General features: G+C 37.6%; 1 protein-coding gene across 1 annotated transcript; it reads left to right on the top strand.

The window, feature by feature from the left end:
• Nucleotides 1–1,050: 1,050 nt before the first annotated feature.
• Nucleotides 1,051–15,395, top strand: ampd1 (adenosine monophosphate deaminase 1 (isoform M); the record flags this gene model as incomplete). Its single annotated transcript, XM_081348579.1, has 15 exons — nucleotides 1,051–1,072; nucleotides 5,335–5,500; nucleotides 7,049–7,154; nucleotides 7,627–7,792; nucleotides 8,628–8,847; nucleotides 9,512–9,641; nucleotides 9,718–9,912; nucleotides 10,234–10,365; nucleotides 10,450–10,613; nucleotides 10,696–10,822; nucleotides 11,580–11,743; nucleotides 12,976–13,096; nucleotides 13,219–13,392; nucleotides 13,499–13,609; nucleotides 14,639–15,395. 15 exons carry the CDS (start codon nucleotides 1,051–1,053, stop codon nucleotides 14,792–14,794), a joined length of 2,154 nt encoding a protein of 717 aa, XP_081204705.1. The 3' UTR covers nucleotides 14,795–15,395.
• Between the last annotated feature and the right edge of the window lie 685 nt (nucleotides 15,396–16,080).

Genomic DNA, 16,080 nt, shown 5'->3' with positions numbered 1-16,080 from the left:
GCTGTCATGACGACCGCACAGGAGTTTTTTTTTCTGAATGGGAGCGGCTGACAGTCATAATTCATAAAGGTAACGACTCATTTTTTCATTTCATAACTCCTGACACAACTGTCATTATAAGTTTCTCAGAATACAATAGTTGTCAAATACTGAAACTTGAGTCATATCTTTTTAATGATGTATAGTTTGTCAAGGTAATTAACATTAAATCTGATAGTAACTTTGAACTACCGGTAACTTATTTAAAAAAAAACGCTTCAGTGCGCTGTTTATTTTTCATGCCTGAAGTCTCTTCTTGAGAGCCAATGAAGGTTTATCAAGAAGTTAAAACTATTCTTCGTGTTGACTATCATTTTATTTATATGGCATTTGTCTGAATCTGTGCCTGATTTCATCATCGGTGAAATCTGCAGTAACGTTATTCGTAACGTTACTGCCGTTGCGTTTGGCCTTCTGTCCTCACGTTTGCAGAGGCAAAATACAAACTAAGTTTGCCTTTACATTAACAATCCTTTCTTTTCCAACTATATCAAGACTTGATTGATGATGTATTTTGCAGTTTTAGCACAATTTATTAGTATCACAGACTTTCCTTAATCAGAAAATCATGTGAAAATGAACATTTCATGTCTTTTTGGGGGGGCAGGAGGGAATATTCATGTGTAACAGATGTTTAATGTGCCTACCATATTACAACACGTTTTACCAGTAAATGAATTGAAAACTGAGCATATTGTGTGTAATTCTCCTACATGTGCATGGATGTTCGTGTGTGTGTGTACTTACATAACATCCTATTTTTCATGTGTGAGCTTGTCACTTGAATCTGTCTGTCTGTTAAAACTTAAAATAGAGTTGAACACACAGAACCTGGAGCGTCAAATCCCTCATATCCAGTGCGGGTACACGGCTCTGGTTACACTGGGCAACCACTGCTTTATATTACACTGTTGCTGTGTCCAACTGCACACTTCCCCGCTACCGAGGAGCAGTGTCGGACCGACAAGCTTTCTGCAGGAAGAGTGATAGTGTCAGAAACCAAAAGCCAACATGCCCAAAGTCGCTGTGCCCGGTGAGTGTCCATTCACCACCTGAATCCAACACACAAAGAGAAGATTTGGTTTTAACATTGCATTAATCTATTAAAATTGTTTTACTCCACAGAAAACATTCAAATGAGCATACAATTGCTTAATAGATGTGTATGCAAAGTTAATTGAAGAATATTAAAATGTTGCAAAAGTTTGGACACCACTGTGGTCTCTTGCGGAAACTGTAATCCAGGAATGGGAGTGTCTGAATAGTTATTTTTGCCGATCAAGTCTTAGAAGTTTGTACAACAAATACAGTAGGCAAGAACAACCGCATTTGTTTTTGATCAGGCAGTGGTGGTACATTAGAGTATTTTAGGAACTTTAATTCAAAGACAGCAACTGTCCGAGGCATTGCATTCTTCAACTGTGTCAACACCCCTGACATTTTAATAAATGGAAGCAGAATTAAAATAGAGGTGTTAGTGTTTGATACTGCCTCATTAACAACTGTGATGGATTGATCCACACGTTTAGATATAGACTGAAGTGCAATCTATATGCACTCTTGGAAATGATGTCAGATATGTATGCATGCAGGAGTTCACACTGATTTATTTTTATTTTTTTGCAGCTGTGGAAGACTCCATTCACGAGGTTGCAAACGCTTATGAGTTATGATTTAGTTACAACACATGGAGGCTTGCTTGAAAATGCAGGATAACCTTTTGCTAGTCAGCGGATTCTAGTGGCTCAAATGTCATACTGGTGCTTGACTCGCCATCACTCACCTGAAATGTATTTTTACATCATAAATGTTTGTCCACTGGGTCTTAGCGAGTTCAGTCGTGCTCATATGTTTTCATACACCTGGCAGAATCTGCAAAATGTTAATAATTTTAGCTAAAGAGGTACTGTAAAAACAGCATGTTTTTACTCATATAGTACTCTTAGTACTCAATAGTACTCTTATTTTGTTACAATTATTATCTTAAAAACAGATTCTGCAAGATGTATATAAACTTACAACCATAAGTGTATGTGCACTGATTATGTGGGATAGTCCTGATTCTTATCAGTAAGATATTGGGTTGATTGAAGAATTACATTTCTAGACATGCTGCTTTCCATGTGTAGGAATAATCTGAATTTGAATTTGCAGACTGTTATAGGATATCAGTCACTGATATCACCAAGTTTAAAAATAGAAACACTATCATTTCATGGCTGCAGGGAAGGCCACAAACTGGCTGAGCTTCAAAGAGAGAGTATTCGAGCAGGCTGTTATAACACTCGGTTGATGAGTTCACACCCAAGTAAAAGACCATTGAATCTAATACTCTGTTGAAGATTGTTTCTGATATTAAAATACTTATGTCTCTGCATATTAAGCTGGACAGAAGAAAGTAATTTGTAGTTGCTGGTGTGAGTTTTGGCGAGACTATTTGTTTGCCCGACCAATGGCAGATAGGGGGTGTTTCTGAAACCTTTCGCTATTAAGTTCAGTGACGTATTCAAATAATTCAGAGTAAAATTCTCTTCCTGTCTTCATGACCTACTGTTTCTATTGTGGTCAATGTGTGTTATTGTCCTTGTGAGTGACCGTAACTCTTGTTTGCCCCCTCACATGAATCCTGTCCCATATCTGATGGGTACATGTTACTAACCCAGTGGAGGAGAAGCGTAAGTATTGGAAGGAATCATAGGCGGATGATTGTTTTTGTGTTTGGAAAGAGGGGTGAGCATGACCTGGTAGATATGCGAATCTCAAAACCAAGGGATTTGCCATGAAACTCCAGGTGGATACAAGGCGTGTGATTTTTTTTGTGTGTTTTAGAGTGTAGGAATGTGAATTAGGGGATGTTGAATATTATTTAGTATAAATAAGTTGTTTATTTGTTTAGTGTTCACGATCCATGACATTGACATTGGCTGCATCCGAAATCACATACTTCTATAGTAGGGGAAAAACATATGTGACAAAAATTCTCAGTTCTCATAAAAGAGTAGGCTAAAAGTACCAAGATGACCTACTACTTCCGGCGAGATTCTGAAGTGAGCATACGATGGACACTTTCCCATAAGGGCATGGAAGAGGATTTGTGAAGTGAAGCGCAACTGACAAGTCTCGCAACTACCACTGGTAGGCCACGTGATAATGACAACACGGTGATCCAGATTATATTCATACTATAACATACCTTTCAATGGTCACAAAGTAATTATTTATTCAAAATAAGTGGCAACTAGTCGGCGCCGATAGCCTCGTGGGCAAGTGTGCCGACATGTAGCGCCGTTGTGCTTCGGGCAACCCGAGTTCAAATCCTGGCTCGTGGGCCTTTCCTGAGCCCGTCCCCCCCCCCCCCCCCTCACCTCACCTCACCCTAATTTTTTTTGCAAAAAAAAAAAAAAATGAAGTACCAACTTAAGAGAGTATATGATTTCGGACGCAACCCTTGTGGATTGTGGTCTGGGCCAATGGTGTGGGTGCTTGGGGCCTCTAACTGAGCTTTAGTTATTAAATATATAATGAAACAGGTATTGAAATTGTAATTTGAATTAAACTAGTTTTAAATTAAAAAAAAGTATGATCATGGAAAGTGAACAATAACAAATAAAAGTTTGCCTCTATGTGAGGAGAACAGATAGTGATACACTATTTGTGAAATGTCAAGCCTTGTTTGAGTTCTTTTGAAGGTGTCTGCAATCTTGGGATTGTGAAACAAGTCATAGTGATATGACAATGAGCATGACTTGATGGTTTTTTTTTGTAAACATAATTTTGCACTTTTCACTCTACCCCATCAGTCACTGCGATTTATATATACAAAGGTTCATGTTGACACTGTTAGTTTATTGTAAAATTTGGTTGCCTGCAATACAGAGAGATTGTATTTAATACTACCGAATTGTTTGTTATTCAGGTGGCATGTGTGATCCCTCAAATGTGAATAAAATGACAGTTCCAATGTGTTGCTTACTAACTCAGTCTAACCTCTAACCTCCTTTTTCTTTCCAATGTTTTGGATCTTCCTCACCCACTCTGGGGAAATGAATAATCAGCAGTGAGTAAGTATAAAGGAACCCGTCCGAGATCGACATGTTAAAACTGCTTCAGTGCAACAAAATAATGGCAAAACGTCCATCTGTATATTTTATTCACTTGTTTGTTTACGTGAAAATATACATTGGGGTCCAAAAGTCTGAGACTGTATTGAAAATCTGGCATTGATAATGTAATTTAAACCTATTTTGGGTAACACTTTATTTTATAGAGTCCTTGTTACACGTTACATGTAGTTATAGTAATTACTATAAATTGTGCATAATTACATGCAACTAACCCGAACTCTATATTAACTACATGTAATGAATAATTGTTAGTCATTACTCATTATAATACTAAATGTATTATTGCACTGTAACATGGACACCTGAAAATAAAGTGCAACCCTGTTTTGTTTTAGTAACATTTAAAACATTATGCTATAATGTAAAACAAATAAGAAATATTTAAATTTGCATCACTGATGTTAACTTTTGAGCAGAAGGACAGATTTTCTTGCTGGAGTCTCAGAGCAAAAAGGTATTTATAATATAATTTGTAATTAAAATGTGTATTCAGCTGAAAAAAAATGTGCACCCCATTGTAGTTCATAAGCAAACAAATGACTAAATTGTGTAGCCTACTTCTGGCTTAGACTGATGATTTCTGCGCATGTTTAATGTGATTCTTAAAAGCTTTTAGGATGAAGGCCTCATGTTTTCTTGTCTGTTTTCAATTAGACATTTCTAAGTTATGATTTGGGTTCTGCTGAATTGTGTGTTGGCTCAATGAATTTGTCATACTAGTTTTATCTCTGCATGGGAGATTTTGCTCATTCACTGCTAGCGATCACAGTGACTCAGTTGTTGAATCATTCTGAAAAAATTTTTCCTTGTGCCAAAAGCATGCTCTGGTTTAAAAGTTCAACAAAAGTTGATATTCTTATAGTTAAAAATATATAAAGGATAACCAGTCAGATGCTTTATATAAGTACTACAAGTTGGTTGTTCACTTATTGTGCCTTTATGGTGTTTACCATAGGCTAATAATTATTTTTATACTTAAGTTATGTCAAGACCATGACACCATCTCACTTGATGCATCTTAACTGCTTTGGGGCTTTTTACTCTCGCTCCCTCCCTCTCTCTCTCTCTCTCTCTCTCTCTCTCTTTTTTTTTTAAATGTTAGACCGCCATCTCCTTAAATAATTATTTTACATTAAAAACCAATGTGGTGCTGCTGCTTTTTTTCTACCAGAAACGGACGATCGTGTGCGTGCGATCGCAGAGCGTGTATTTGCATCAGAAACCAAAGATGAAGACGTCCGTGAGGAGATCTCCCTGTTTGATGTGGCTGACGATTGCCCTATCCTCAACCAGGAGCTGGCCTATCATGTAACCGAGGATGATGACCTAGAGAAGCGGTCAGTGCAGTTACACAATTATACAACTCCTTTTTTAAAAGAAGTAGCCTACATTGAAGTCGCAATGAAATGAATGTAGTGACAGATTTTTTTGAAGTGCAACTGAGTGTAACAGCTTACTGAAAAAGAGGAAAATATAGTCTGGTGACTTGGCTCTGTGCATTGGTTGTTGATATTGAGATGTGGGCTTTGCAGTCAAAATGAACACGAGCTTGCAGTGGCGAGGTTGAAGCAGATTGATTGGAGAAGTCCTGCATACATCACCAAGGAGAAAAGTCAACTGTTTTCAAGATCAGACACTTTGATTAAAAATGACAAGGGGAAAAACATTTCTATCAAATTATTTTGGCAGTTAATGTTTTGGGTGGGTTTTTCCTGTAGTGGGCGGGTTTCAGAAAATAATCAAATCAAAAAATAACAGAAAATAATCTTAATCTGGAATGAAACATAGACATGCATTTAGAAAATGATACATCTCATTGAACATGTCTATCTCTTAAGTCTAATTTTCATTTGCAAAAAAAAGAAAGAAAAAAAAGTATGCCGTCTACTATGCCGTTTATAATATTTACATGTGGTCTCAACATGGCCGCCACCACCATGAAGGAGCGGAAGGGGGCTTTTCAGTAGACTGAACTTATTCATTGTTATTATACATCATGTAAACATATTTGTCAGAAGCACTATTTATTTATTTGATTGTAAGCCATTTCTTCATTTTTATTTTAAAGGTTATTTATAAAGCAGCAGCAGTGATGGTGGCAAATAGCTACTTTTGTTGCAGCTTGAGTTGTTTAATATCGAAGAACAGATAATGTGTAGTCCAAGCGGAAATGGGTATGAGGAAATGCAACTCTATTTTTTTTTTTACCTGAGGAGGAGGGGTTCTAGCAGACCAATCACAGCACAGCGCTTGCGGTCTGCGTAGTATTGACATGTCGTTACATTCTACGGCGTAGTCACGATATAGGCTGTGTGTAGCACGTGTAGCCTTTGAAAACTGCCTACTAGTGGTCTGCATGTGTAATTGCACGTCGACGCAGAAGTATAAATGAAAACCGAAATGTAGCCTACGGCGTAGGTTCAACGCAGACGTATAAATCAGCCTTAAGCTGTCGACTGTTTAAATTACGTTTTAAACAAAACATGTTGACAAACAAATACACAATTTGATTTTGTGATATGGAATGATAATACACAGACAAATAATGACAGAACTTACGTTTTGTCGACTTGAGACATAACCATAATACTTGCTTTTCGAGTGCTGTCGGATCAGTATCGGACGGTACATCACATGAAAACTTAATTTTGCGAGTGTCTTTTATTAATGCTTTGACAGAAGGTTTTGAGGTTACTGAAATCTTATGAAATCTTATAAACTTATAATTTTAGTATATATTATATATTTAACAAGTTTTTTTTTCTTGTAGTATATCCTGCAAAAAAGCTGGGTTCAGTCCTTAACTATTTGCACCCGGAAGTCGTGATTTAGTACAAAGTTTACTCAAAACTAACCAACCTCATCTTTAACCAATCTCCACACAGCAAGAAGCTTCTCAGCCGCACTCACCATGAGCTAGAGGATCAACCAACCTACTTGGAAGTGCCTCATTTTCAGAGAGTGTCCATCACTGGTGACTATGCTGCTGGGGTATGTTCCAATTTATAACTTCCTGTTACATCCAGAAACTGACTTGGATATTCCCATGTTATGTAAGTTTTGATTTATATATTGCCCTTTACCAAGACCAGCAGAAATAGATCAGCCAAGGGGTCTCTCTATCTAAGCAGATGGAGCCCAGCCCTGGATTTGGTTTCTGAAATCTATATCTGACATTTAGAAGGGGGTTTTAAGAGAGTTAAGGAATTCATTTTCACCTGCAGTCATCAGTTCTTGCCTACTCTTTTCTAAGGATCAAACTTAACTGCCCTGGCATTACATCAGGGACATGATCGCTTTTAAATATAGTTTCACTTAGTCACTGTAATGCTTTCTATGACTGTTCATGATACATTTGCTTGTATGTTAACTTATCGCTTTTTCATATTAAAAATATAGGCATTTCAAACATAACAATCAGGGCAAGCACTTGGCATTTCACACAATCCAAACTGTACTGCAGGTCACCATGGATGACTTTGAGGTGTCCTGTAAAGGTCTGTACCGTGCCCTGACCATCAGAGAGAAGTACATGAAGCTAGCTTTCCAGAGATTCCCGACCACTCCATCTCAGTTCTTACGCAAAATTGAAGGAGAGCAGTGGAAACTAGACGATCAGATGCTTCCAGGTAATAACTGTATACTAGAATACTATGATAAAAAATAAGTTACAATAAGGTTCCATTTGTTAAAGTCGGCATGAAACAGAAGTTGCGATAGTCTTTTCTTTCCTATAGTGACAAGCGTATATCCGAGCAAAACGGCTTCTCCAACAAGAAAAAATGTTGGGTGGGACTTGATTTTGTCCATTGGGAATTGATTGGATTGATGTGATTTGCTATTGCTGTAATCTCATGTGAGTGACAGGTTATCCCGTCCTCACGCTGAGAAATTAATTAATGAATTAAATATTAGTTCTGACATGACAACTCTCTGAGGGTTTGGCATAGTAATGAATATGACAATGTTAATGTGTTTGGTCTTGCGGGAATAAATCTGCTACGCTGCTGCTGCTGTTGAGCAAGTACGGAACTTGCCACTGCCAATACACACGACACACTGCTGTGAGCAAGCAAGACATACTGCTGCTGTACAATCACCCCGTAGCAGATCTATACAGGTTGAGCTGGGGAAGGTGAGGGGTTTCTGAACAGTGTTGCCAGATTGTGTCGACGATTTCCAGCCCAAACGCTCAGCGAAACCCACCCACTCCAGGAAAAACCCACCCAAAACATTAACTGCCAAAATAATTTGATAGAAATTTTATAGCCATGTCAATCAAGGTTGATAAGGGTCATTTTTTTTATCTACTAAAGATACAAATAAATCGATTTCCTAGGAAAACGAATCAACATTTAACACGTTAAAACGGCAGTGAATCAAGGAATTAACAGATAACTTTAATCCTCGGAAACGAACATAATATAATGATAGATAATGATAACAGTCTCTGTTGTGTTGCAGTCTTTACCTCTCCTCCTAAGGCTGGTGAGGATCCTTTCTGCACTAAGGACTTCCCACCTAACCTCGGCTACGTTGCTCGCATGAAGGATGGTGTTATCTTTGTCTACAAAGATGCAGCATCTGCTGATAAACACCAGCCTCTGAACCACCCTGGTCCAGAACTTGCCACTTTCATCGATGACATGAACTTCCTCATCGCCTTGATTTCTCAGGGCCCAACGTACGTGTGCACGAAAGCCCTGCATGATGCTTAATATATTATATTCTCTCATTTTCCATTTCATGATTGGGCAAAAAACACAAATAATTTAATGTGATGAAATGTCAATTGAAATCAGTGTTACATATTTCACTATTTGTTTATGATATACACTACTGTTCAAAACTTTGGGATCAGAAAGATTTTTTAAATGTTTTTGAAAAAAGTCTCATGCTCACCAAGGCTGGATTTATTCGATCAAAATGACAGTAATAAGTTATTATTTAAAATAACTATTTTAATTTATTGTAAATGCAATGTATTCCTGTGATCAAAGCTGAATTTTCAGTGTCACATGATCCTTCAGAAATCCTTCCAATATGCTGATTTGCTGCTCAAGAAACATTTTATTATGAATTAAATTTATTTATTTGATATAAAATTAAATTGTAATTTTTTATAATTTCAAGAAATTATAACTTTTACAACTGAAAACAGTTGTGCTGCTTAATAATTTTGTGGAAACCGGTTTACAACAATGTAAAAGTCTTTATTGTCACTTTTGATCAATTTAATGCATGATAGCTGATTAAAAATATAAATTTCCTTAAAACAAATTAAAGTCAATAGAGAATAAGAATGATTTGTTTATTTTCTAAATGGATGCTTGTGTTTTGTCCCTCAGAAAGACATACACTCATCGTCGTCTGAAGTTCCTCATGTCAAAATTCAATGTACATGAGATGTTAAATGAGATGGAGGAAATGAAAGAGCTGAAGAAAAATCCCCACAGAGACTTTTACAACTGTAGAAAGGTATGACTCAAAACAGCCAAATGTAATTTATACTTTAAAAAAAACTATGTTATATGTTCACTTCTCGCTGGTGTAGGTTGATACTCACATCCACGCTGCCGCCTGCATGAACCAGAAGCATCTCCTCCGCTTCATCAAGAGGTCCTACCGTGTGGATGCAGATCGGGTGGTTGCTGTTTTGAAGGGCAAGGAAGTGACCATGAAGGAGCTTTTTGCACATCTTAACCTGCATCCCTATGACCTGACTGTAGATTCCCTGGATGTGCATGCTGTAGGTATCACACAACACATCATGCAAATCCTTCCATGCCTGCTTACCCAAACTTGGGAAGAATATGTATAGAGAATCACCACAGAGGTTCAGGACTAAAAAAACAACACATCAAAGTATCCTTACAGTACTATGCACTGCTCATTATGCAGTTGTCATGTGCTGTGTTTACTTTTAGATGATTACATGGGTTACAAAATCTACCCGGTGTATCCTCAGCTGTTATGACAGTATTTTTAGCACTCCTAACTGCTCACGAAAACTGTTGTTTGTGATGACTGCAAAGTTATTTACAGTTATTCCTTGCTCGACTTCATGCAGGGCAGACAAACCTTCCAGCGTTTTGATAAATTCAATGCCAAGTACAACCCTGTGGGTGCCAGTGAGCTGCGTGATCTTTATATGAAGACTGAGAACCACATATCTGGAGAGTATTTTGCCACCATTATCAAGGTAAGACTTGGGTGAACCATGGCATTACTCATTTACACTTACGGGAAACCAATCAAATCAGCCATAATCTCTGGAATCTCACAGGAAGTTGCCAGTGACCTGGAGGATGCCAGATACCAGTACGCAGAGCCCCGTCTGTCCATCTATGGTTGTAACCCTAATGAGTGGATTAAGCTTTCCAGCTGGTTCAACAAGCACAGGGTCTTTTCTCCTCACCTCAAGTGGATGATTCAAGTGCCCAGAATCTAGTACGTAAATCTGTTTCACTTCTCGCACTTAGTCACTTTGTGAAAACTGTACTAACAGTATAACTTTTATTTCTCCCTGTAGTGACATTTTCAGAGCCAAGAACTTTGTGCCACACTTTGGAAAGATGCTGGAAAACATCTTCCTACCTGTTTTCCAGGCCACCATTGACCCTAACTCTAACCCAGAGCTTAGTGTCTTCTTGAAGCATGTGAGTGAATCTGGCAAATATAATATTAGTGAATACATATGCAAAGAGACAAGTTCTATCACAAGTACAGTATCCTAGTAATGTTCAAAAGTTTGGGGTCATTAATACTTAATTCAGCAAGGATGCATTGAATTGATCAAAAGGGAAAAAATACATACAAAATACATTTATAATTTTACGAAAGATTTCTATTTTAAATAAATGCTGTTCTTTTGAACTATTCATAGTTTTATTAAAAAAATGTAATTGTATCATGGTTTCCACATTAAGCAACACAACTGTTTTCAACATTGATAATAATAAGAAAAGTTTCTTTAGCAGCAAATTGTAATACATGCTTTATTGACTCCAGCATCATCCAGCTTGTTCTGAATCAGATCCGAAGTAACTATAACTCACTATTTGAGTAGTCTTTTCATTGCATACTTGATTACACTTACTATTTTAATAATAACATTATTAATTTTACTTCTACTTGAGTAATTATTTCTATAATATTTTGGTTACTCTACCTACTTCTGCAAATCATCATATTATAGTAGTATGGCTTTCCTGTAGCTCAAACAGTAGAGCGTTGGTGCTTGCAACGCCAAGGTCATGGGTTTGAGTCCCAGGGAAAGCAAGAACAGATAAGAAAGTAAATGTGTACTTGAAAATGCGATGCAAGTCGCTTTGGATAAAAGTGTCTGCCAAATGTATAAATGTAAATGTTAAATGTCTGATAACCCCTCCTTCCCTGTGTTTTGTCCCTCTGCAGGTGACAGGCTTTGACAGTGTGGATGATGAATCCAAACACAGCGGTCACATGTTCTCCACAAAGAGCCCCAAGCCTGAGGAGTGGGACATTGTGAAGAGCCCCTCATACACTTACTGGATTTACTACATGTATGCAAACATCGCCCGACTCAACCAGCTGCGCAAGTGAGTATCTCAATAACACAAAAAGAAAAAACTAGCAATAGGACATTTATAGACTGGATAATTGTTGTACTTGATACTATGATGATTGCTTATAATTGAAGTTAGGGGTTTGTTTCAATCCCTGACCCTAAATAATTCAACTTTGGTGTATAGACCTTATTCACAGCTGCGCCATCTTTGATTTTTAACAGGAATGAAAGCGAGGCTGTAAAGCCCAATTTATACTTCTGCACCAAACTCATGCTGTAGATACGTTGTAGGCTGTGTCTAGATATTTCAGTAGACAAAAAAAAACTCCAGACAATATGAGCTGTGGAAAATTATAATTGGCCTAGGAGCTTTATACAGCTTTTTTACAGCAGATGCCATTGAAAACACAGCAAGTCTATCCCTCACAGCCTCACTTTCATACCTGTCATGGCGCTGCTTTGAATAAGGTCTATAATACATCCTACACTGTTTGTCCCATAGACATGAATAACTTTTTACTTGGGGGATTTGACTGCACTGACACTATTGGATGAGAACTGAACTGAGCTGGATGATGACATCACTGTTTCCTGCAGTGATGCTTTATAGCTGAATTGAACTCATTCATAAATTATGAACTTTACCCAGTTATTGAACTGAATCAACACTGAACTGACTTCAACTGAATAATGACAGTATTGACTTTTTAGAGCTGCTTTTTTGTTTGTTTGCTTTCTGCTTGCATCATTGATCATTATTTGAAGCTGTTAAGCTGTTGAAATATAAAGGCCAAAAAGATTAAAATAATTGAGCTAAAAATAATTATTTTGGACAATAAAAAAAATCATAATTTACTTTTTTTTTATGTTTTTGAAAGAAGTATCTTATGCCCACCAAGGCTGCATTTATTGGTTAAATATACAATACATATATTAATACAAATATATTAATTACAATAAATATTAATATTAATACAATTTTAACTGTTTTTTATGTTAATATATATTTTTTATGTAATTTATTCCTGTGATGCAAAATTGAATTTTCAGCATCATTACTCCAGTCTTCATGATCCTTCAGAAATCATTCTAATATTCTGATTTGCTGCTCAAGAATCATTTCTTATAATGTTGAAAACAGTTAAGCTGCTTAAATTTTTGTGGAAACAAAAAGGACTCTTTGATGAATGAAAGTTAAAAAAGAACAGCATTTACTTGAAATACAATTTGTGTAACTGTATCTTGTGTTTTTGTGACATCCAGGGAAAGAGGAATGAACACATTCCAGTTCAGACCTCACTGTGGGGAGGCTGGAGCTGTCACTCACTTGCTGGCCTGCTTTATGACTGCAGACAACATCTCTCACGGCCTCAACCTCAAGAAGGTTAATACACCATTTACCCTGACCATTAGGGGGCGTCCTTCACCTTACCACTTCATCTTACCCTCATGCTCTCTCTTGGTCTTTGAAAGAATCACAAGTCACTGTCTCCTCATGTTCCACAGAGCCCTGTCCTGCAGTACCTGTATTACCTGGCCCAGATTCCCATTGCTATGTCTCCTCTCAGCAACAACAGTCTGTTCCTAGAGTACAACAAGAACCCTCTGCTGGAGTTCCACAAGAAGGGACTGATTGTCTCCCTGTCCACCGACGACCCCATGCAGTTCCACTACACCAAGGTGTGAGGCTTCGCCCCTTTCCATATGTGCAAACTGCAAATCTTCTCTCTCTATTTCCTTTGATTTGATCATGTTTTTGAGTTAATCTGAATTCCTGCATCAATAGGAGCCCCTGATGGAGGAGTATGCCATTGCAGCCCAGGTGTTCAAGCTCAGCACCTGTGACATGTGCGAGATTTCCAAGAACAGTGTCCTCCAGAGCGGCCTGTCTAATGAGGTGAGGTCACTTGATTAACACATCTCGTTTGGACAACAAAGCGATTTTTCCGGATCTTATGAAGTCACAATGTTCCTCATTTAAATAATCCCCGCCCACGGAATACGCATAAAAAGGGACGTGGCCTGGTTGAGCTGCATTAGAGAAGGCAGTGGTGTCGCTAAGTCATAGAGACACTGTTTCCAGAACTTATTTGTTTGACCTTCCTAAGGCTGACGACCTTACAGTGGTTAAAACTTATTTTAAACACTGATCCTGAACATTATAACCCCAATTTTTATCTGTGCACTGCACATTTTACGGAGAACAGCTTGTTTTCTGATGCTTTTGTAGACTCTCGGTTCTGTAAGGCAGTTCACCGCTCCTTAGAAAAATTAACCATGTTTAGTGATCGATTACTGTTTGTATTACCTCAGTTTTTAGACAAATATCACGATTAAATGGTGGATAACATCGTATCTCTAATGTATAAGAAAATTACAAAAACACCACTCAGAAACGTCCTGTGAAATTCGTGCTTGCAAAGTCCATGCATGAAATCCGTTCTACACGATCCTCTTGTTTGTTAACATTGTCAGGGTCTGAATCGGGCTCAAATTGGTTTGAAATTGATGCTATCCTCAATATTTACACTAGAGAAGAACTCACTTATAAAGGAGCGTGACATTCCCCAAACACAGGGCTAAGTCTGCCAATCACAACACACTGGGCCAGTGAAAACATAAACATAAACATAAATCAAGCATGAAAACATAAACGTAAAAGGGAATAATAGGACCCCCTTAACAGTAACAACACTGATTTTTTTAAACTTCAAAACAATTACTCTATATCTAATAATATGGAATTAATAATTCAAAATATTCACTCATATATTACATATATATATTATATGTTATATATATTACTCATCTGTAGTGGTCACAACCATGGTTAAGCAATGTTTTTGTTGAAATTTGATGCCTAATAATTTATACCTTTCAGTTTTAATAATCACTCTGCAACATAAATTTTTTCTCACACTAACAGGAAAAGGTTCACTTCCTTGGTGCCAACTACTTGAAGGACGGTCCAGAGGGCAACGACATCCGCAAAACCAACGTGGCTCAGATTCGCATGGCCTACCGCTACGAGACCCATTGCTATGAGCTGAACCTTATTAAAGAGGGCGTGATGGCTGACTAAAAAAACATGCACAGTGTGAAATTGAAAATTTGAATTGAAAAACATGAAAGTGTAAATTATGTCACTGACAACAACATTTCGGCTAATATTATTGTGAAGCCCATGAGATAATGCCCATGAGACAGAGCTTATCTTAAAGAGAAATAACACTCTAAAACCAAGTCTTCTTGTACACAGGTGTTTGTTGGCTTATGAAGTTTGTCTTATGTCTTATCTTTAGGTCTTACTGCTGTTTACAGTTTGCAGTTTACTAAGTTTACATCCCCTTTGTGCCTAATTGTATCTTTATCCTTATTGTTTATTCAGAGCCGATCCTGACTTCCCTGGGGCCCTAAGCAAAATTCTGTTAAGGGGCCCTCCTACCTGACCCATGAGCCATGTTAACCATTTGCCATTGCCACACAGTCACACCTGACACCCCAGTCCTCCCACTCCTTTAACTAGTACTAATGAAAATGTAATTCCTGATATCAGAAATAGACATTGTTACTAGAACAAGTACATTCTTAATATCAAGAATTCACATTTTAAATAGTACAAATTTAATTATTGATATCAAAAATGCATCCCGTGAATGAATAAAAGCTAAAATGGCTTGTCATAGCATGCCACTGTGTTTTAAATGAAGCAATACTTGATGGTTAATATTTACTGAGGGATGTGCATCCATATTGACCAATATGTCCAGCCAATCAACATTTTAAATTGCAATATAGCCTATAAATCAATAGTCAATGTCAATACATTGCTTTCCATCTTGCTTTATTGCAGAGTTGTAACTAAACTGACTTGGAGACAAGATAATCATTGTCTTGTTTTAAAAGTACGTGCGCCTATAATGAGGAGTGCCATCACGCCCATATTGCACTGGTCCCCACAGATGTTTCGCTGGAAAGAGCGCGTTTCATTTCGTGCACGCGCATATGAACGTATGTTAACGCGCGAAGCGGTTATCTTTTCCGAGCTGCAGTTTATAAACAAACACCGTTGCCCTTTGTCGTTTATCAAACGTAATAAGTAGTTATATTTCACTCTCGCTTTTTTTTTGTCAGGCACAAAGTCACAGAACACAGGCACAGCCCTGGAAGTGGTCGGCATTAGCAAGCAAGACACAGAAAGACCAAAAGATGCATTGCACTGCCCAGCTAACGTTAGGTTAGCAAGACAGACAGACTAGAGAGAAATGCACACCAACTTAACTTCACTGTTCTTTGCTGACATCAAACTTGGAGAGGAGAGAACACAAGTCTGCCTGATTGCTGTTCCCGCAATTCACTCTCATGGTG

The sequence above is a fragment of the Scardinius erythrophthalmus genome, assembly GCF_964197995.2.
Source record: "Scardinius erythrophthalmus genome assembly, chromosome: 20".
NCBI lineage: Eukaryota > Metazoa > Chordata > Actinopteri > Cypriniformes > Leuciscidae > Scardinius > Scardinius erythrophthalmus.
Note: the sequence above shows the minus strand (reverse complement) of the source record. Positions and strands in the feature narration are given on the sequence as shown.